This window comes from Helianthus annuus, chromosome 11 (assembly GCF_002127325.2).
Source record: "Helianthus annuus cultivar XRQ/B chromosome 11, HanXRQr2.0-SUNRISE, whole genome shotgun sequence".
In the NCBI taxonomy this organism is placed as follows: Eukaryota; Viridiplantae; Streptophyta; class Magnoliopsida; order Asterales; family Asteraceae; genus Helianthus; species Helianthus annuus.
The window spans coordinates 162,886,876-162,909,507 of record NC_035443.2 but is presented as its reverse complement, the minus strand read 5'-3'; the positions used below and the strand labels follow the sequence as shown (position 1 = coordinate 162,909,507).

At 39.3% G+C, this 22,632-nt stretch overlaps 1 protein-coding gene across 1 annotated transcript; it reads right to left on the bottom strand.

Annotated features, from left to right (window-relative positions):
• Nucleotides 1–12,817: 12,817 nt before the first annotated feature.
• LOC110890891 (formate--tetrahydrofolate ligase) lies at nucleotides 12,818–15,920 on the bottom strand. Its single transcript, XM_022138537.2, has 5 exons — nucleotides 15,654–15,920; nucleotides 14,810–14,959; nucleotides 13,562–14,737; nucleotides 13,324–13,470; nucleotides 12,818–13,240 (listed from the first exon to the last, which is right to left on the bottom strand). Exons 1-5 carry the CDS (start codon nucleotides 15,801–15,803, stop codon nucleotides 12,965–12,967), a joined length of 1,899 nt encoding a protein of 632 aa, XP_021994229.1. The 5' UTR covers nucleotides 15,804–15,920; the 3' UTR covers nucleotides 12,818–12,964.
• Nucleotides 15,921–22,632: the final 6,712 nt, after the last annotated feature.

Here is a 22,632-nt window from a genome sequence, read left to right as displayed (position 1 = left end):
CATCATTTACTTACTTAGGTTTAAGTTGGTAAGGACCGGGAATGAATTATCGTGGCAAGTTCTGGAGTCGTAAGAACCAAGCGGCTATTTACACAAGAAACGAAAAATGAGCATTTAGCGTAAAGATGTATATTTGTATGCTCAATAAAGGCTCAAAACTCACTTTTGTGGGAATGGGTTTTTACGTGATCAAGTATATATAATCAAATTTTAACTAAGCTTGTCATGCCGTTTCATAATTTTCTTATGTTGGTTCTTTTTATCACGACGCTATCGGTTGTAAATTTATAAAAATATAACCTTTTTAGAATTTGAATTCCCAACTTAAACTTAGACAAGTAAAAAAAATTGAAAATTTTTGAAAAAAAATTTGGGGTGATTAGCGGTTCCAATAGAGTTTTGTGTAAGGCTTGTTATTAGGACTTGCAAAATTCAAGGTTTTAGCATACCCCCCCCCCCCACACTTAAATTACACATTGTCCTCAATGTGTCCCAAAAATAAGTTTTTCGGTTGGTTAAAATGTGTAAAAGTGGGCTAAAAACAAGATTTTATGTTACTGGGTAGCTGAACACGGGGTGGTGTTGGCTGAGCACGGCCCTGTGTCCAGACTGCCAGTACCAAAAGTAAACAGAAGGCTGGGCACGGGGGCATGTTCAATGAGCACGGCCCCGTGTCCAGGTACCTGAACTGGGCATTTCTGCAGATTTTTGGGCATGGGGGCGTGTTGGGTTGAGCACGACCCCGTGCTGAACTTGCTGTAATGAAGAAAAATTGTCGAGAGGCTCTGTTTTTGTGCATGGGGTGTTGGTTCAAGCTTCCCTTAGTATCCTTCACCATCCCGAGTGTGTTTTATTCCTGCAAATTAAACTAGAAAGCATAAAAGTTAAACTAATCTAAAACTAAGGATAGTTCCGCGGAATGCCTCCGTGGTGCGCCACGTTTATAAGGGTCCTTGGCTAGACACTCCTTATCGGGTGGTTCTGGCTCATCTTCAATTAGGGGGTCATTATTGCCAAAAGGATATTTCATTGAGCGCTCAAGATCTATGCTCCTTTTGAATGCCCCTAATTGAAGAGGTAGATTGTTGAACTTCCGGTTTTTCAAAGCTTCATGAGTTTTTACAAAAGGTCATCCCAACACTAGAGGAGCGTCATCGAGGATGACTGATGTGTGTAAAATGCAACATATAAATTACATCAAATGAGGCATAAAACTAACCCTTTTTAAGTACTAATGTTGGAAAAAGTGTGTTTTTGTCTTCCTTTTGTATTTTCAGGATTAAATGAGCTCAAATTAATAAAAGAAGCAAAAAGATAGCTAAATCTAACATAAATACAAGAAAAGGAACAAAAGTGGACTGCCCGACCCCTCGACAGCATCCTCCCAAGCAAAACAGAGAAGGCAGAAGAATGAACACGCCCAGTGCTCAGCGAGCACGGGGCCGTGCCCAAGAAGCAGCAGAAAAGACAAACCTGTAGAAGCTTCTATTGCTCGCCACGGGGTCGTGCCCAGTGAACACGGGGGCGTGCCCAAAGTACTGCAGGCGCATTAATTGTAATTGCGAATTACAATTAATGAAAAGAGATAGTGTCAGACAGGCACGGGGCCGTGCCCAGGCCTCTGTTCAGCCTATAAATAGGAGTGCTTGGATTCATTGCAACTCATCCCTTGGCACACCACCTCTCTCACACTTCATCCACCACCCACTACCATCACAACACCATCATCCACCACCATCATCCATTGTCCATCATAGAGTGTGTGAATCGTCTCGGGATCCAAGATTGATCGTAAGAGTTCTTGACAATCAAGGCCATGTTTGCCTAAGTCTCTTACATCACTTGGTGAAGACAATTGTTTAGTATAATACTTTTTATTTTTAATCTTTTGCACTTCTTAATTCGTTTTGTATTAATGACTTTAATAACTAGTTTCTTATGTTGAAGGTGATTCTTCCTTATCATTTGTCCGTGGTGTCTTGGCATTATTTTACTGTCTATATAAAATAAAAGATTTTCACCATTCATATCTCCACGTTCTATATGGAGGTATGTTGGTTACCTGGTCGGGGGTTAAGGGAACGGTTTGGTAAGGGTCTTGCCCTTGTTCAGCGTTTAGAGGTCCTGCAAGGGACCTGGGTCAAATTTAGTAGGACCTCCTTCAATACCCAAAGGTATTGGATGGCGGGGGTCCAAACTCGTTGATCCCCTCATAAGTTAACTACTATTAATACTATAATCCGGCTATTTAGGACTGTATCCCTGCTGACTTAGACTACTTAGTCGAGGGTAACGTCACCTCCAAAAGAAGGGCCTACCATAATTTGCATTAATAACTTAATTAATTATCTTTCAATAATCTGACCCTTTAGGATTGTATCCTTGCTGACTCAAACTACTGGGTTGAGGGTAACGTCGCCTTCAAAAGAGGGGCCTACTACAATAACAAAGATAATCTCTTAAACAAGTGCAAAAGTGCGAAAATAATCAAAGGTTATACTAATACACGAGTCGGATCCAAGTGATTCATCTTGTCTATCTGTTTTTATTTTTATTTTATTTTTCAGCATTTAGTTAGTTTTATTTTCTTAGTTTAAAAATCTTTTTCTAACATTTTGATTTGATTAGACGTTGAGGATAAACCGGTACTAAAAGCTCTTGTGTCCTTGGACGACCTCGGTATCTTACTAACACTATACTACGTCCACGATGGGTGCACTTGCCCATAGGTGTGTTTAGTGTTAGTAAATATCGTGTTTTATAAATTTAAAACTTAGCTAAAAAGTGTAAAAATGGCTTAAAATATATATCTAAAATATATACACACTTACGCACATCAATGACAAAGTCGGTTGGGATTACCATTTGATTTGTTTGAACCAAGACATCCTCCACTACACCGATTGATTTTATTACTTTCCGATCGGATAGAAAAATGGGTATTTGAAGTGGAGCAATATCACTAATACTTAATTTTTCGAAAATGTAATTAGGCATTATGTTAACACAAAGATCTTTATCAATGGTGACATTACTAATAAATGAATTTTGAAAAAAAACATGGAACCGGTGTAATGTTTATTTCAAAAGGATCTTCTTTTATTAGTGAGGTTTGATAATTAGTTAACTTAACACTTACCATTTCTTCGATTTTAGTATTAGTGTTTAGCTCTTTTAAAAACTTAGCATGAGTTGACACTAAACAATGATTTTCAAAAGAAGGTGACAAGAGATTAATTTCTTCAAAATTAGACTCTTCTTGAATTTTAGCGTTATCGGTCTCACCTTTTTCGTTGTTTAGATCATGTGTCGGTTTTTCACTTATTTGTCCTTCCATTTTTAACTCTTTAACTATCGTTTCTTTATTTAATTCTTCTCTTGCGCGGGACTACTCTTCCCTTGCGCGAGATTCTTTTATGTATCGTTCGATAGTTTTAAGTTTTTCTATTATCCTATCGGCTATTTCGGTGATAGAGTAAGGATCGGGATCCACAAAGCTTGAATCCGGTTGTTTGATCCTTGGCTCCTCATAGTACTAATATGAAGTAGATGGTTCATACCATTGTTCTTCATTGTAAGTATATGATGGATAAGGGTCGAAATTTTGGTCTTCATAATACTCATATGAGGTGGGTTGTTCATTCCATGGTTCCTCATAATAAGTGTATGAAGGTGGTGGCTCATATCTTGACTCTTCAAAGTATGAGTATGAAGGCTCATACCTTGGTTCATCAAAGTATGAGTATGAGGGAGGAGGTTCATACCTTTGGTCTTCATAAGATGTGTATGAAGTCGATGGCTCGTACCTGGGCTCCTCATAATGGTTGTATGAAGTGGATGGTTGAAATAAGTTACAACATTGTACCGAGTGCGGGTTTCCACAATTAGTGCAATAGTCTCTCATATAATCATCCTCCTCATAGGTGTAGTTATAGCCTCTTGAGTATTGATCCATAAGAATCACTCAACAGATCACAACAGAGTCTCGGGACCAGAAAACAAAAACAAAGACGGAAACAGAAGCTGGACACGGCCCCGTGTTTAGTGGACACGGCCCGTGTTCAGGGTCTGTATCTGGGCGTTTTAATTAAAGTTACTGGTCTTATTGAGCACGGGGGCGTGTTCAATGGACACGGCCCCGTGTTCAGACTCTGTATCTGGGTATCTAACTAAAAATATGCAGCACGGGGGCGTGTTCAGTGAGCACGGCCCCGTGTTCAGGCTACTGTAAATGCAAACTAAACTAAAATGTAGAAAAATGTGCGCGCGTTTTAAAAGGGTTTTGAAAAACTGATTAGGCCGTTGATTTTAAGCTTTCTTAAAATCCTTGTCTCCCCGGCAACGGCGCCAAAAACTTGATGCGTGTCAGTGTGTATATGATTTAAGTATATATTTTAAGCCCTTTTTACACTTTTTAGCCAAGTTTTAAATTTATGAAACACGATATTTACTAACACTAAACACACATATGGGCAAGTGCACCCATCGTGGACATAGTATAGTGTTGGTAAGATACCGAAGTCGTCCAAGGACACAAGAGCTTTTAGTACCGGTTTATCCTCAACGTCTAATCAAATCAAAATGTTAGAAAAAGATTTTAAACTAAGAAAATAAAACTAACTAAATGCTGAAAAATAAAAATAAAAATAAAAAAAAACAGATAGACAAGATGAATCATTTGGATCCGACTCGTGTATAGTGTAACCTTTGATTATTTTCGCACTTTTGCACTTGTTTAAGAGATTATCTTAGTTATTGTAGTAGGCCCCTCTTTTGAAGGTGACGTTACCCTTAACCCAGTAGTTTGAGTCAGCAAGGATACAATCCTAAAGGGTCGGATTATTGAAAAATAATTAATTAAGTTATTAATGCAAATTATGGTAGGCCCCTCTTTTGAAGGTGACGTTACCCTCGACTAAGTAGTCTGAGTCAGCAGGGATACAGTCCTAAGTAGCCGGGTTATAGTATTAATAGTAATTTAACTTATGAGGGGGTCAAAGAGTTTGGACCCCCGCCATCCAATACCGTTAAGTATTGAAGGAGGTCCTACTAAATTTGACCCAGGTCCCTTGCAGGACCTCTAAACGCTGAACAAGCGCAAGGCTCTTACCAAACCGTTCCCTTAACCCCCGACCAGGTAGCCAACATACCTCCATATAGACCGTGGAGATATGAATGGTGAAAATCTTTTATTTTATATAGACAGTAAAATAATGCCAAGACACCACGGACAAACGATAAGGAAGAATCACCTTCAACATAAGAAACTAGTTATTAAAGTCATTAATACAAAACCAAATAAAAAGTGCGAAAAGATTAAAAATAAAAAGTATTACACTAGACACTTGTCTTCACCAAGTGGTGTAAGAGACTTAGGCAAACATGGCCTTGATTGTCAAGAACTCTTACGATCAATCTTGGATCCTGAGACGACTCACACACTCTATGATGGACAATGGATGATGGTGGTGGATGATGGTGTTGTGATGGTGGTGGGTGGTGGGTGAAGTGTGAGAGAGGTGGTGTGCCAAGGGATGAGTTGAAATGGCTCCAAGCACTCCTATTTATAGGCTGAACAGAAGCCTGGGCACAGCCCCGTGCCCGTCTGACACTCTCTCTCTTCATTAATTGTAATTCGCAATTACAATAAATGCGCCTGCAGCAACCTGACCACGCCCCCTTGTCCGCTGGGCACGGCCCCGTGGTGGGCAATAGAAGCTTCTACAGGTTTGTCTTTTGTGCCAAGGCTGACCATGACCCCGTGTTCGCTGGGCACGCCCCGTTTGAGCTGGACACGCCCCGTGTTGAGCTGGGCACAGCCCCATGCTCAGCTGGGCACAGCCCCATGTTCAGCTGGACACAGCCCCATGCTCAGCTTTCTTCTTGTTTTTGCTTTGGGAGATGTTGTCGAGGAGTCGGGCATGCCATGTTTCTTCCTTTTCTTTGTATTTATGTTGGATTTAGCTGCATTTTTGCTTCTTTTGTTCGTTTAAGCTCTTTTAACCCTGAAAATACAAAAGGAGGACAAAAGCACACTTTTTCCAACATTAGTACTTAAAAAGGTTAGTTTTATGCCTCATTTGATGTAATTTATATGTTGCATTTTACACACATCACTAATCATGTTGTGATGAACGTGACGACATGTATGGATAGGAGTCATCTCATCATGGACACAAGCATGGAAGGGCAACGGGTCAAGGGTAAACACGGAAGCTATGCACGAACTTGAACGCATGAGGTAAGTATTCGCAGACTCCCTCTTTGGTAATTAAGGGATCATTTGTATGATAATCGATAGTAGTTATGTTGAAATGTGTTGTAAATGATGATATCAAGAAATGGTATTAAGTAAGTGATTTCCGAATCACTTCTTAGTTTGTTATGTAAGGTTATGTTCTAGTTAATTAGGCATGATAATTGGAGTCAAGTAAGAAGGGTTGTATGAAATTGATTACGGTACTATAACCGGGTATGGGTAGAATTGTACATAAGTACGTTAATCAAGAATCGGAGATGCGGATTAATAGTCTAAAGACACGGTTGTGAGTCATGCTTAATAGACATACAATTTCGTATTTGAAATTGTATTAACAAAGTTTGTTTTCGTATAAATGAATGACATGAATAGGTTTAACGCATACCGGGCATCGAGTGTATAAATCCCAAGTACGAACCCCGGATAATGTAAAAGTATTATAGTTATAACGTTTATGTAAGTCTTGGGTTAAAACAAATGAGTAGTTTGACGAAAACATGAACGGGTCGAATAAGTGAAAGCGGGTATATAAAGCCGAGAGCTTTAAGTGAATATTTTCCTTAAACCGGATGTTGGATTTCAAGTTCATATGATAGAATGTGAATTTGCAAGCATGTAGGAAGAAACGGGAGGTTAAACGGGTAAACGGTTCAAAAGTTATGCGCGTTTTAGTGCGTACGGACGACGAAACGGAGCTGCAGAAAAATGCAAAATCTAGAGGGCGTCGCCGACGGGCATGGGGGCGTCGCCGACGGGCTCTGGAAAGTCAGTTTTTGGCTGACGGACTATTTGACTGTCTACGGAAGTTTTGGGCTACGGGCATTTGCAAGGGCCGTCGCCGACGCCCCTAGGGCCGTCGCCGACGGCCTCCCCATGTTCAAAGACCTGAAAAATGTTATCTAAGTTGATTTGGGTATAGTAGGCTTCGGTTTATTATCCGTGGACCTCGACGGGCTTCCCAAACAAGATTTTGATCGTTCCTTTGACGTTTATGGGCTATAAATCTAAGTCTAAGTACCATGTAATTAATGTACGGATATATAAGAGGTGTGTAAGATCTTGAACGTGTACGTAAGAGTATATGTATATATGTAGACATGTATTTAAGTATATATGAAGGCACGTATAAGTGTATGCAAGTAAGTAGAGACATAGTAATGTATGTAAGTATGTAGACGTGTATGACGTAGTGATGTATGTGCGTATATAGATGTGTATATGGTATATATGCGGGTACGTATGAGTGTATGCATCTAGTTAGATACATAGGAAGGAATGTACGTGTGTAGATGTGTATGTATGCATGCAAGAATGTATGTATGCATGATTTAGATACGTCGAGTAATACGTTATTAATAGTGTGCCTTGAGAATGAAAAGTAATGCAGGTACATTATTGAAGCCTCACCAGGATATGGATACACAGATGAAATGCTTAAAATTAGAAATATAACGAAATGGGAAGTGTACGAGATTGAATCTTGTTTATGTATTGTGTACTAATGTTATGAATATATGTGGTTAGTGCAGGTTGTACGAATCACGGGCGGTTATCACGAGGAATAGAGATCGAAGACCGAGTCACAAGTGAGATTGTACGGGAAATATTGAGTATGTGTTTTAGCAAACATGACTTATACTTTATTTTTGTAAAAGATACATATTAAAACGAACTTTCAAGTAGGTCAAGATGTTTGTAATGAAAGAAATTTTATGGCACGAATTTCCGCTGCGACTTTTCGATAAAAACGTGTTAGGGTCTTACACAAACTGAGTATGAATAAGGTTATAAAAGTGGGTGAATGTATTGTAAACCTGAGATTTATTTGTGAGTGGATATGTCCATAGAAAATCTGTATGATCATCAAGAAATAATATGTAATAGCGATGTCCACCGGTACTTAAGACCGGGGAGGTCCACAAGTCACTGTGAATAATATCAAAAGGTAACGAAGTTTTATTAATAGAGTCATAAAACGGAAGTTTAACACTCTTGCCAAAAACGCAAGATTGACAAAGTATATTGTTTGGTTTACTAAAATTAATAAAGGAAGTAGACTTTAACGATTGCAAAAGAGAGCGGCCTGGGTGCCCAAGGCGTTGATGCCAACGTTCTTGAGAGATAGCGGCTAAAGCGGTAGGTGAGGTGGGAGACTTGATAAAGTCGGCGGTGAGAGGATAGAGGTTGCCCGAGCTATTGCATCGTAGGATAGGTTCCTTGGTCTTGAGATCCTTCACAAGAAAACTAAACGGGTCAAATTCAATTGAAAGTAAGTTGTTCGTCGTTAGACGTCGAACGGATATAAGGTTCTTAATGAGATTAGGGGCATATAAGACATTGTTAAGTTTGAATGGTGGAAAGGGTGGTGGGAGAGTTTGGTTGCCTTGTCCAACAACAGGAATGGTGGTGCCATTACCAACAATTATTGATTTATTAGTGCAAGTATTAAAAACAGACGGAGAATGATTACCTGATTGCTGCATATGTCTTGTGGCACCGGTGTCCATGAATCCAACTTGGTCAGATTGCTGGCTCAAAGAGAGAGTATAAAGAGCCTGGGCAATATCAGTGAGCGTCGGGCTGTATGTGGTCGTATGGTCCTGATCAGGCCGAGGGCTCAGAATGCCTGGACTTCCATTGGGCCGCGGCACCGAAGGGTAAGGGCAAGGTGGGGCTGGGCTAGTTTGTGGGCTGAAGGTGTTTGCTTGTCCAAGAAGAGAGGCCCATTGGCTATTGGCCCAATTGGATGGGAAGACAATGTATGGGTGTGGCGACTGACCTGTGTAGGAGGTGGAGCCGCGAGTCCGACCCGGCTGGGAGAAGTTGGAGCGGCCTCGGCCACGTCCGCGAGTGCGTCCCTGGCTACGGTGGGATTCCGACCGGGCCTCAGATGGAGCATGGGGAGCGGAGTTGGTCGACGGAGCGGGTCGATTTTGGCTTTGAGTATGTAGGGCAGTAGCGGCTTGGGAGGCAGAGTGTATAGCTTGGTTGGCTTTGACGGTCTCGTTCATGCATAACTGTGAACGGACGTCGAAGAAGGAGGGAAGGGGTTTGGTGTTCTAAAGAATAGTAGCCACCGTCTCGTATTGTTCGGTGAGGCCAGCCAAGGTTTGAAGGACGAGGGATTGTTCGTCGACCGGCGCGTCAACGTTGCTGAATTGATCTGCCAAGACTTTGATCTCCTGGCAATAGGCGTTCATGTTAGGAAAATTCTCTAGACGGATGGTGGCGAATTTCTGTTTGAGGTAGAGGGCACGGGTAGCCTTGTTGTCTTGGAAAAGGGATTCGATGGCTTTCCAGGCGTCATAGGTGGTGGTTTTGGTTTTGATGACCGTTTTGTGTAGGCTCGTGGAGATGGTGCCATATATCCATTGAAGGACTATGGCATCGAGGCGTTCCTACGAGTCGGCAGGAGAAGGGGTGGTTTCTGGTTGTTTGTCCTCCTCGGATGATGAGGAGGGAGTAGCGGGTGGTGTGCGAGGGGCGAGGTGGTCGGAGACTAGATACACCGTGCAGTGGAGGCGTAAAAGTTCCGACCAGGTGTTATAATCGGCGGTCTCGTGATCGAGGGTTACCGGGATGAAGGTTTTTATGTTGGAGACGGTGACGGCTGGATGAAGCTTGTTATCGGCCATGGCGAAAAAAAATTGAGAGAGAAGAGCAGTAAGGGGCGACGGCAGGCAGAGAAGAAAGAGGGGAGGATCAGGGTTAGGCTGATACCATGTAAGATTATGGTTTGTTAAGCTTGATCCCTTTTCATTCACAATACTCAACATATATAGTTACAATGAGATCTCCTATTTTTTGGAGATAAATAATACAATAATAACTATACAATCGCTATCATAATTAGTTTAGTGTATTAGGAAGTATAGCCCTTTTGTTATTGTTTTTTTTTTTAAATTTCGCCTATGTATATGCGGTTTGTATTAATGTTTCAATTGAGCTAGTAAGTACATTTTTACATTTACCTCTTGTTTTGTTATAATGGTGATCTATGTGTTGGAAATTTTAGTGAAAATGAGTTTTTCACTAAATATTTTGGACATCAATAATATTTATATATGTGTTGTATAAATAATTATTTATGGTTTGTGTTCAAACTATGTCCAAATAGAGCTAAGATGAATGAGATATCGAAGCTTGAAATTGTATGTTTGGAACAAACAAAGATGAATAAAATGGATTAGTTTTGTCAACTTGTCCCACATAGGTGGGATGACTAAACTTAAAGTGGTTTATAAGGAGGAGCACTCCTTGTATGTTGTTTCCTTAAAGGCAAACACTAGTGGGGACTCTAAAGGGTGCGGAGCACCCTTACTCGTGCACATATGTGCGCGTGCCATGGGCTATAAGCCCAATGTGGTGCACTTTGAATTTCGCACACCGCCTTTGTATTTTTGCCCATGAGCGCGTGGTCAGATACATGGCGGGTCCACTTATGGCGCACCCTTGGGTGGAGTAGACGGATACCATGGCATGGCACACGTCATTGGCTATGGCGAAGAATGCAAGTGGCACACAAGTTTGGATGGCTCATGACCAGGTGGCATCCTGGTATACATAGTGGCATCCGTGTGGCGCGCGAGTATGGATGGCGCATGACCAGGTGACGTCCTGGTATGCGTAGTCGCATCCGTGTGGTGCGCGACTCCATATGGCATGGCATGAGATCCTTGAAGCATGGCGCGCGGACTGGCGGATCAGTTCTAGTGTGCGCACAGGTTTGCAGCGGAAACAAAACAGCTGGTTGGACTTGGTCAAACTAGTTGCTTCAACTCGTTTAATTCTGTCATGAATGAATATGACAGTTTCGAGTTGACCACTTTAATCCATTTGATTGAACTTTAATATTGTCTGTTACAATATTAAATATCTTGTTTAGTACAAGATTAATGAGAAATTAAACCATATTCATTACAAGGTTTATGATCTTGTTTAATTGTCTAAATTATGACAATATTAATTGGGTTTAATTAGCTCTATGAATATAAATAGAATGAGGTTTCATTCTAAAAAATGAGAGACATACACAAGTGGCACACAAGTTTGGATGGCTCATGACAAGGTGGCATCCTGGTATACATAGTGGCATCCGTGTGGCGCGCGAGTATGGATGGCGCATGACCAGGTGACGTCCTGGTATGCGTAGTCGCATCCGTGTGGTGCGCGACTCCATATGGCATGGCATGAGATCCTTGAAGCATGGCGCGCGGACTGGCGGATTAGTTCTAGTGTGCGCACAGGTTTGCAGCGGAAACAAAACAGCTGGTTGGACTTGGTCAAACTAGTTGTTTCAACTCGTTTAATTCTGTCATGAATGAATATGACAGTTTCGAGTTGACCACTTTAATCCATTTGATTGAACTTTAATATTGTCTGTTACAATATTAAATATCTTGTTTAGTACAAGACTAATGAGAAATTAAACCATATTCATTACAAGGTTTATGATCTTGTTTAATTGTCTAAATTATGACAATATTAATTGGGTTTAATTAGCTCTATGAATATAAATAGAATGAGGTTTCATTCTAAAAAATGAGAGACATACACACAAAAGAGATCCTTTGTTCCATGAAATTTTAAAGAGGAGCACTCTCTAAATTATCCTTTTATCAACTTCATATTTTTCCATAACACCAATTTATACCCGGTGTAATCTCGGGCGCAAGTGTCATCTCCGGCAGTACAACTACTGCTTCGGTTGTTGTATCCTGGAAACAGACCGTCTGAGAGGAGGCGCGGAATCTGTTTTAAGGGCCCCGTGTCTAACACGATCCTCAATCAAAACCGTCAACGACAGTTTGTTCATTCTTGCAGCGGAGGTTTGTACAAGATGGTGCGGTTGAAGTTCTTCCAAAGATGCTGGCTTGAATCAAGATTGGTACAATTATATTGTATTTATATTCGTTTATTTAGTTTTTGTAACCAGTATTATACTAGAAGAATTTCCCACAAATAACGAGAGTCTCGTTATTATTTATTTTATTAAGATTTTTAATAAAAAGTGAACCTACTTCCTACACTATGTTATTGTGATTTTCTATGATGTGTTATATTAAACATCATACAGATAGTTATATTAAATATGATAACATCACGAAAGTAGTCATTTTTCATGATGTGTGTTATACATGTATAGTCTTGTCATAGAACAATATGAAAGTAGTCATTTTCTATGATGTGTGTTATACATGTATGGTCCTGTCATAGAACGATTACGACTATAGACATTAGATCTGCGAATCCATGGTCGCATATCTATGTTCGCTTACACATTCGACTTTATACTATAGACATCACTAACGTAGTAACTTTTGTTCGCATATCGTCAACAAAGGTACGATATTAACCATTTTCATCACATATTTGAGGCGGAAAAGGTGTAACGGTGTCCAAAGTGTTGCGAAAAGGTGTCCAAACATGTCTCTATTGACCTTCAAGTTTCATTTTCTTTTTTTACATTGAAACACCCGGACAACAGACGCGTATGAGACTCGTTGCATCATGTTATACAAACCAACAAAAGTCACACAACAGATATTAAAAATGCAATGGCAAATAAAGCATTTGTTCGAACTCTTCTTCGGTAATTTCAACCGATTAAAAACTCAAAAGGGTGGTTAATCCAACATTTTTTAACTAACAACATGTAGTATAACAAACCGAAAACATGATTATGAAACCGTAAAAAAGTTAAATTCATGAAAGCCCTTTTACCTTCCCAGTAGCAGTATCAAGATCAATGTCGTAAAAACAAGGTCTGGTAGGAAGCCCGGGCATTGTGCTCATGGTCCCCACCAACGGATATATAAACCCCGCACCGATGCTCGCCCTCACGTCCCTAATCGGCAACACGAATCCCGAGGGCGCTCCTTTCACCGCAGGGTTATCTGAAAACGAGTACTGAGTTTTCGCCATGCAGATCGGGAGTCCCGAGAACCCTTGTTTGCTATACATTTTAATCTGCTTCTCCGCCTGCACAAAATTAACCACGTGTGAATTTACACATTTGCCCCTCGAGATAGAAACGCAGATGAAACTATGAAAGTATGGAGTACCTGTTTCGAGTATTCGACACCACATGCACCGTATGATTTTGCTATTGCGTCTATCTTGTCTTCAATGCTTGCATCCAAAGGATACAAGAAGTTAAAAGGCCCGGTCGCACTTTCACACGCCTTTTGAACCGCGACCCCAAGGTCAATCTGGTCAAACCACATGAAATTGTATGTTAACAACACTTAAAAACCAATTATCGTAATTTTGTAACTTCGTAACGTATTTTTAAACACTAACCGCTCCTTTTCCACCATGGGCATGGTGAGTGCAGAGGACCGCATCATACGCACCAGCGGTTAACGCAGCCAACCTCACGGCTCCTATTTCTGCATCCGTATCAGTCGAGAACTGGTTAATCGCGACCACAACGTTCACACCGTAAGCCTTCGTATTCCTAATGTGCCTAGACAGATTCGCGCAACCAGCTTCCACAAGTGCAACATTTTCAGTAACGTAAACTGGATCAAGCGGCTTCCCAGCGGTGACCGGCGGTCCACCACCGTGCATCTTAAGAGCGCGAACTGTAGCCACGATAATAACACATTGAGGTCTCAACCCGCTATACCGACACTTTATGTTCATGAACTTTTCGATTCCTATATCACACCCAAACCCTGCTTCCGTCACAACAAATCCACCCGGGCCCACCAACTTCAATGCGATCTTATCTGCGACAATCGAGGAGCTCCCGTGAGCTATGTTGGCAAACGGGCCCGCGTGAACGAAAACCGGCGTGCCTTCAAGAGTCTGCATTAGAGTCGGGTTGATCGCGTCTTTCATTAGCACACTCAACGCGCCTCCAACACCGAGATCATCAGCGGTAACGGGATCACCGGCTCGACTATTGCCGATCACCATTCTCCCGAGCCGCTGCCTCATGTCGGCTAGAGACGTAGTGAGCGCCAAAACCGCCATTATCTCACTAGCAACCGAAATGTCGAAACCCGTTTCTCTCACCATCCCTCTCTCATCCAACCCCTGACCGACGGTTATTTTCCGCAAGAACCGGTCGTTTACATCCATAACCCTTCTCCATGTTATCGAATCCGGGTCGATGTCGAGCCTTGCGAATCTTTTGACTTCCTCTAGATTCAGATCCTCGGGTTTGACTTTAGTGATACCGAGCTTTTTCAACCGCTTATACATAACATCGTTAAATCTTCGGTTACCTTGCTTGTTGGGCGCACATAACCGGTTAAAAAGGGCGTTATCGGACTGTGTTGATTCATGAAACATTCGTGTGTCGATGGCAGCAGCTAGAAGGTTGTTTGCGGCGGTTATGGCATGTATGTCACCTGTCATATGTAGATTAAACTCATCCATAGGGATGACTTGACTGTATCCCCCGCCAGCGGCACCGCCTTTGATACCGAATGTTGGTCCTTGTGATGGTTGTCTGAGCGTCGTGACGACCTGACATTGCGAGTGACAAGCAAGAATGATAAGCGTTGACTTTTGTTGTTAAGTTAACCAAAGTTTTTTTACCTTTTTATCGAGATAAGCTCCCAACGCTTGACAAAGACCGACTGTAGTCGTGGATTTGCCTTCTCCGAGGGGCGTTGGCGTTATTCCTCCGACAACGACGTAGTACCCGTCTTTAACTCCTTTGAGTTCATCGATCACGGGTAACAAAACCTGAAAGTTTTTCACACAAATAATACATTTCATATGCAAAGTTGGTACTGCTAAACTGTAGAATTCTGTTTGACTTTTTACAAAGTCATTGAACATTGATAGTATTCTATTTGACTTTTTATAAAGTCAACGAAATGCATTTTTTTACTGAATTTCTAGCAACCACCGAGTTCATACTATTTTTAAGAAATATAACTTAATTAGCAGTTTAAGACTTCTGTCATGATTGATTTCAGATGAAAAAAATGATAATATTGACAACATTCTATTTGACTTTATAAAGTCAACGAACATGCAAAATTTTGACTGAATTTCTAGCAACCACCAAATCCAACATAAGTAACTGTTTAAAACTTCTGTCATGGTTGATTTCAAATGCAAAATTGATACCATTGACAGTATTTTTATTTGGCTTTTATAAAGTCAACCAAGGTTAATTCTTGATTTCAAATGAAAAACTGAAAACATTAACCTCATTTACACAAAAAATATTCAATAAATTCAAATTAATTGCACCTAATGATCAACTACGGTCTCATCATCATCAGTAATTCCTTAAAACCCGATCGGTTTCGAATCGAAAACCGACACCATATACACACAAATACACAATAACAAACACATATCAAATTATCAATCATTACCATTACCAACAAATTAGACCCAGAACTGAAAACCAAACAAAAAGACACACCTTAGCCTTATATTTTCCATACAGATCATAATGATTGGAATTCAGGTTCAGATTTTTGGCAATGACCGAAATGTGTTGCGGTTCGATCGAATTTGCGATATCGATATCGGTCGGAACAGGGGAAACAACTTGCAAGGTTAATGCATTCATCTTGGTTTATTTGTTGGGTACAAGATTGTTTAAGGTTTTTGGGTTATGAATGGAGCGGTGATGAACATAACATGCAGGTTGTTCGGTTGAACCGATAACAATGACGGTGTGAGTGTCATAATAAGATGGCAACGTGTGGTGGGAAGAGGATGAGTTGTAAATTTGGTCCCTGGAATATATAAGATTCTACAGTTTTGTCCTTGCAATAAAATATCTTTTGTTTTGAAGGAATAATATTTAATAGAGTAAACCGCGAAAATGGTTTATGAGGTATGGTCACATATGCCACTTTAGTCTAAAACTCAAACGTTTTGAGTCTGGGTTCCTGTGGTTTTAACTTTGTTGTCATTTTCATCCAAAATTAAAATCTGGTCAGATTTTTCAGTTAACATTCAACTTTTTTGTCTTTTTTCTCCCTTTTAACGAAGGGTAAAATAATCTTTTAACGTTTTATTATAACAAATTAAAAAAAAATCTGACTTTTTTGCCCTTCATTAAAAAGGATGAAAAAGACAAAAAAAAACTGAATGTTAACTGAAAAATCTGACCAGATTTTCCTTTTGAATGAAAATGACTAACAAAATTGAAACCACATGGACCAAAATTCAAAAAATTTAAGTTTTGAACTAAAGTAACAAACGTGACTAAACCTTAAGGACCATTTTATCAGTCTACTCTATTTAATATCTTTATAGCACCAAAAGGAAAAGATATTAATTAAATAAATTCTTATTACGTTTTGACCAAAAGGAAAAGATATTAAATAAATTCTTATTACGTTTTGATGATGGATAAGAAAATGTGAAGTGCATATATTTTGTTGTCCATATCATGTACTTTTGAGCATCAACAACAAATATTGTGGTCGGGTGTAAGGGGCACTCACCTAAGAGGTGAGTCCTCTCTCTTACGTCCAACCAATCAACTAGTGCCACGTCAACTCCTCTATTAAACTTCCCTAACACCCCATTTTGATGGCGGCACTTCCCTCTTAGGGGAGTTGGGTTTTTTTTTTTTTTGTAAAATTATGCATATTTACAAATTAAAAAAATATTAACAAAAATAAAAATTAAATAAAAGACATTTCATTAAATTAAAAAAAATACATTCAAACTAGAAAAAAAATTACATTCAAACTAGAAAAATAAAAGTTACATTCAAACTAGAAAAATATAAAAACAAACTACTCGTCGTCCGAATCAACTTCAAGGTGAGGCAGATCTAAACTTCCGAGATGCTCAACGAGATCGTGTTTTAGTCTCCAATCCGTGTCTTCGTCAATGAGCTCTGTATAAGCTGTATCATCAAAGACGGGTTCGACTGGAGGATCTTGAATATGTACCGGTGCTATCGCCCTTCCGTCGTCTTTTATAATCATGTTGTGTAAAATAAGGCACGTATATACGATGGACCTTATCTTTCTCACCGTTTTCGAATGCATTGGACGATTTAGTATTCCCCACTTCGCCTTTAACACACCAAACGCCCGTTCCACATCTTTTCTTGCGGCCTCGTGTTGCCTCTTGAACTTTTTTTCATTCGGGTCGTGTGGATATGGAAAAGACTTCACAAACACGGACCAGGTAGGGTAGATCCCATCAGTAAGATAATACCCGCGTTTGTATAAGTGGTTGTTCACTTGAAATGGACAATTTGGCGCCGTTCCGTTTCGTTGAGCAAGAAATAATGGAGATTGTTGCAGCACGTTGATGTCGTTTTGTGAACCCGCCGGGCCACAAAAAGCATGCCAAATCCATAAATCTTGAGACGCCACCGCTTCTAACATAACCGTCGGGTATTGATGATCGACACTCATGTATTGTCCACGCAATTCTGTGGGGCACATTCTCCAGACGAAGTGTGTACAATCCAGACTACCCAACATACCAGGTAGGTGATGCCTCTCCTCATAAGCCTGATACAATAGCGCAACGTCGTGGCTCGTTGGTCTACGTAGGAATTCACCGGCATACTTTTTACAGACCGTCTCGCAGAAATATTCAAGGCACTCACGAGAGGTCCTTTCAGACATATTTAAATACTCGTCCCCCTCGTCTGGTGGGTTGTCGGTTGCAAGTTGTTTAATCGCCGAAGTAACCTTTTGCAACGGCGTGAAACTTTTCTTCATTCTCCCGTCTAAGCCTTCTTTAAACCACTCGTCATACGCTTCCACGTCACTAACAATTTTTAGGAACAAAGACTTGGACATACGAAATCTGTGACGAAAAGTATCGTCATTAAATTTTGGATTTTCAACAAAATAATCGGCCATGAGTGTCTCATGGCCTCCCTCACGATCTCGACGGACAAATTTTTTTTACTAGACGATGCCGTGTCTAGTAGCTCCGCTTGTTGGATGAGATTTTGGAAGAAAATTAAGCTAGTATCGCTTGACGATGCATCTCCATCGTCGGGAAAGTCGGGTAGGGTAGAAAGAAACGGATACTTGGAATCCATTTTGTGTTGTATTTGAAAGATTTGTGAGTTTGAGAGTGATGGTGTGAGTTTGAAAGTGGTGAGTGTGGTAAAAAATTTGATTTAGGTTGGTTTATATTTATATTATTAAAGAAAATTGATTTTTTTTTAAATTTCGACCGTTTGACAATGGTCCTTTTTCGACAATCGTGCCAAACTCAAGCGGTGACTCCACACCGAAACCTATCACCGATTCAGGTCCCCGCTTGGATGGCGGCGGTGTTCCCGATCGGTGACTAGGCTCACCAAACCACTCCCCGAAGAACGCCCCGTGCACCCTTATACTTTATTTTCATCTTTCTTGTTTATTCTACTAGTATATTTCGAAAAGCGCGTAAATGTAGTCATGAAGTTATCAGAATCTTACATAGTTAAACAAGCGTATGACGACCCATTACATTCAGCTAAGGGGTTGTTTAGTAATTTCTTAATGAGTAAGTGTTGAATCAGTCAGAGGTCTGAACCATTAAGAGCTAATATAATGGTTAACCATTGAGAGATAAATGTCTGACCAATTCAGATTAGAGGTTTTAACCATTCAGACTCAGTATAATGCTTAACCATTCAGAGGCAAATGTCTAAATAATTCAGATATCTGCTCGCGAAACAAAAGTCTGGACCATTAAGACCCTTATGAAGAGGTAAACAAACAGCCCCTTAACCATTCAAAGGCAAATGTCTGAATCATTCAGACATCTGCTCTAGAAAACAAACAGTCTGAATCATTAAATGTTGAACCAATAAAAAATCTGAACCATTAAGAGTCTCATTAAGAGCTAAACAAACAGCTCCTAAGTAAAAAAAAAAAACATAAAAACAATTCGCAAATATGAGTAGACAACAATGAAAACGGGGTACTACTACTACATGTTTTATAACTCGATTTATGTTATCTTTACTCATGGTTGCCACATACATTTAGTGTGTGCAGATAATGATATAAACATGTAGAGTCACACCACTTACGTTACCCCACACTACACCACATCTTTACGTTGGTATAGATCCATTTTTAGGTTTGGTTTATTTGCCAACCTTTCTTTATCTTAGTCTTTTATAACCCTAACATATGTGTATTCTACTAGCCTAGAGTCTAACGTCGTCTACATTATTTCATGAACATGCAAGATATGTTCATGATGACAGAAAAACACGATCATCACAACCATGAAACATTTATAATCAACAAATACTACAATGGTAATCAAATCTTACGTACATTTATTAATCCCTTTTTACTCGTATTAATCAATGATAATCTTGTTGCACTAATTTTGTGCATAACAAAAAAGAACATTTGTGTAGATGCACATTTTCATAATTTCTTATCTTAATAAAAATTAAAGGCAAATTAGATTTAAATAATCCCAGCTTTCTCAATTTGGCCGATAATAATCCCAACTCAGTTATTGGTCGATAATAATCCGAACTGGTCCCCTTTTGACCGAAGATAGTCTGCGTTAAATATAGCTTAACAGAGTTAACTTTTTTCCGAATTACAAACTAATGTTTTAGGTCTTTTGATTAGATCGAGGATACGAGTTGATTGATGTGAAATGTTGCCCGAAACGGCGAAAACATTGTTTCAATTCGGGTGTTTAAACTTCCAATTAACAAAAATCAAGCCGTTTGAAGCATCGTTTCGAGGTCAGTTTTACATAAATCGACTCGTATCCTCGTTCTAATCCAAATCCATAAAACATTCGTTTGTAATTCGGAAAAAAGCTTAACTCCGTTAACCTATTTTTAACGGCGGACTATTATCGGCCAAAAGTGGACCAATTCAGATTATTATCGACCAATAACTGAGTTGGGATTATTATCGGCAAAATTGAGAAAGCTGAGATTATTTAAATCCAATTTGCCAAAATTAAATGATTATACCGATTCTACTAAACAAAGCCTTCTACAATTTTTTTTGAACGGCCAACAAACTCAATCCCAATCACTCTCGGGGTACCCACTGGACAAACGGAGTACTCCGAGAGTAAACCGAGTCCACCACCAATTCCGGGGAAAACCCGGTAACTATATAAGATTCTAATATAATGCTTGGGTCACATTCCTAAGACATTTTAGGTTTATTTTGGAACAACAATTTTTAAACTTTTTAGGAGCCTACACCATATAGGATTGGAACTCATATAATTTGGTTGTAGAGTAGCAAGGCTTTTAAGTACATTAAACTTTGGCGATACCCAAATTTGATTAAAAAAAAAAACTCATCATAATTCTTTGAAAAGTAATTTAAGTTGTCTAGTGCGTTAATTTCTGATTAGAATCATACTAAAGAGTGTAAATTATTTATTTGCTTAATTGAAGATAATAATTCAGTAATTATATAAGATAATAATTCAGTAATTATATAACTTTTAATTGATCGAAAATATTGAATCAGTAATCCAGGACAGGATGGCTCATGAGTCATGCCTCATCGGATGGCTCATGAGTCATGCCTCATCACTCATGGACTTTATCTTTATTGACTTCTAAGAGTGGGCTTCGGCTTTTAATGAAACCGGAACCTAGACAACCCAAAGTCCAGAGCTCCTCTTGGCCCATGCAGAAACACCATTGGCGGCCCACTTTGCTTACACTTCACAATAGAACACTTTTTTACTCATTAAAAAGATAAAAGTCGGCTTGAACGAATAAAGATCAACTGGTAAAAAAAACACTTAGGAGGCGTTCGGTTCGCAGAATGTTTTGGAATTGGAACGTATAGAATTAGAATTTGAAGAATTTTTTTTTTTTTTTGCAAAAACACAACAATATCATTCCACACGAAAAAGGGCAATTACAAAACAATGGCAGGTAGTCGGGCAACAAGTTGCGCCGCCACCCCTTTTTGAATAGAAAAACCAATTCTACTAAATACAAAGTTTGAAACCTTTAGCGACGAAGAATTACCATTAACGACTTTTTGAACCCGATTCAAAATAAGAAATTGGATTTGAAATTTAAACATTCCAATTAGAATTGGAAATTGTTGGAATTGGAATCTCAATTCCATCTTTTTTGTGTTTGGTTGTCAAATGAATTGGAATCCATCACCCTGACATCCACCAACCCCAGTTTGGGTTGAAACGGCACGGGTGGAAACAGTACGGGTCTAAACGGTTTAGGTGGAATTGAGATTCCAATTCCATTGTGAACAAAACACACAAAGATTGGAATTGAGATTCTAATTCCATCAAATTCTGTGAACCAAACATTTAAAGAGATGAAATTTAGATTCCAATTCCTTTAAATTCAATTGAATTCATGCGAACCAAACACGCCCTTAGTATTCAACCCATAAAACTTTACCAGTCAGCTACTTTATGTGTCAACTACAAAACAACTTACTCGAACTAAAACAATAGTTACCTCTTCATGGACCCAAAAATCGTGAAGCTGAATCTGAACACCTTTTTTATTGGGTTTTAAATTTTAAGTTTTCAATTGGGTTACATAGAGTTAATTGAGTTAAATGAAAATTAAGTTTAAACAAGCCTAAAACAAAGAGATTTATGGGTTTGAAAATCAGGTTAGATTATACAAAATATATTAAAAAAATTAAAATAATTTGGGCTCCTAGGGAAGTGGGTCCTAGACGGTCGTCCACTTTATCCTTGCTAAGAGTCGACCCTAGAAATTTCTATAATATATTATTTGTGACAAGAAATTGGTAACCAATAACAGAATAATAGTAAAGAATATTTTATATCTTACATTATATGTGTTTTTAGTTGGTGTGTTTTGAGTGATACCCATTGACACAATTTGAACCTCTTGTATAACAAGTGCCGGTTCTTTTACTAAAGTTATGTTTTGAGTATTTGATAGAGATTTCTCTAAGTGTATCTATGAACATGTTTTAAAGCCTAGAAGTATTTCTGAATGTGACGCACAGAAATCAAAAAATGCTAGAATATAGTCACTTAACACTAAATGGATATGTATTACCAAATAAAACAGGTTGGTATTATTTCAATCAGGAAATTAAAATGACAAGTATGTATTTATTATTTAGTTATTGGATTTTGTCATCTCTAACTATTGGCTATTGGCCGCTGCCACTCCTAACTGTCACTTTGACACCCGCCACTCCCACCTTAACACTTAGTGTGTTCGGTCACCAAGTTGTTAACTGATCACTAACTTTTGATCATGCTACTATACTTTTGGGGTGTCCTAAGATCCCTAAAACCTTCCTAAGATCCTTATGACAGCCCCAAAAGTATAGCTCGGGATCAAAAGTTAGTGATTAGTTAACGACTTGGTGACAGAACACACTAAGTGTTAAGTTGGGGGTGACGGACGTCAAAGCGATATTTGAGGGTGACAGCAGCTAATAGCCAATAGTTGAAGA

Bases quoted from the DNA above. Each gene is read 5' to 3' on its own strand.
- LOC110890891 (XM_022138537.2), bottom strand. From the start codon at position 15,803: ATGAATGCATTAACCTTGCAAGTTGTTTCCCCTGTTCCGACCGATATC. The intron at 14,738-14,809 runs GTAAAAAAACTT...TCGCAATGTCAG, and splicing joins GAGCTTATCTCGATAAAAAG to GTCGTCACGACGCTCAGACA. The intron at 13,241-13,323 runs GTACTCCATACT...AATTTTGTGCAG, and splicing joins GTGTCGAATACTCGAAACAG to GCGGAGAAGCAGATTAAAAT.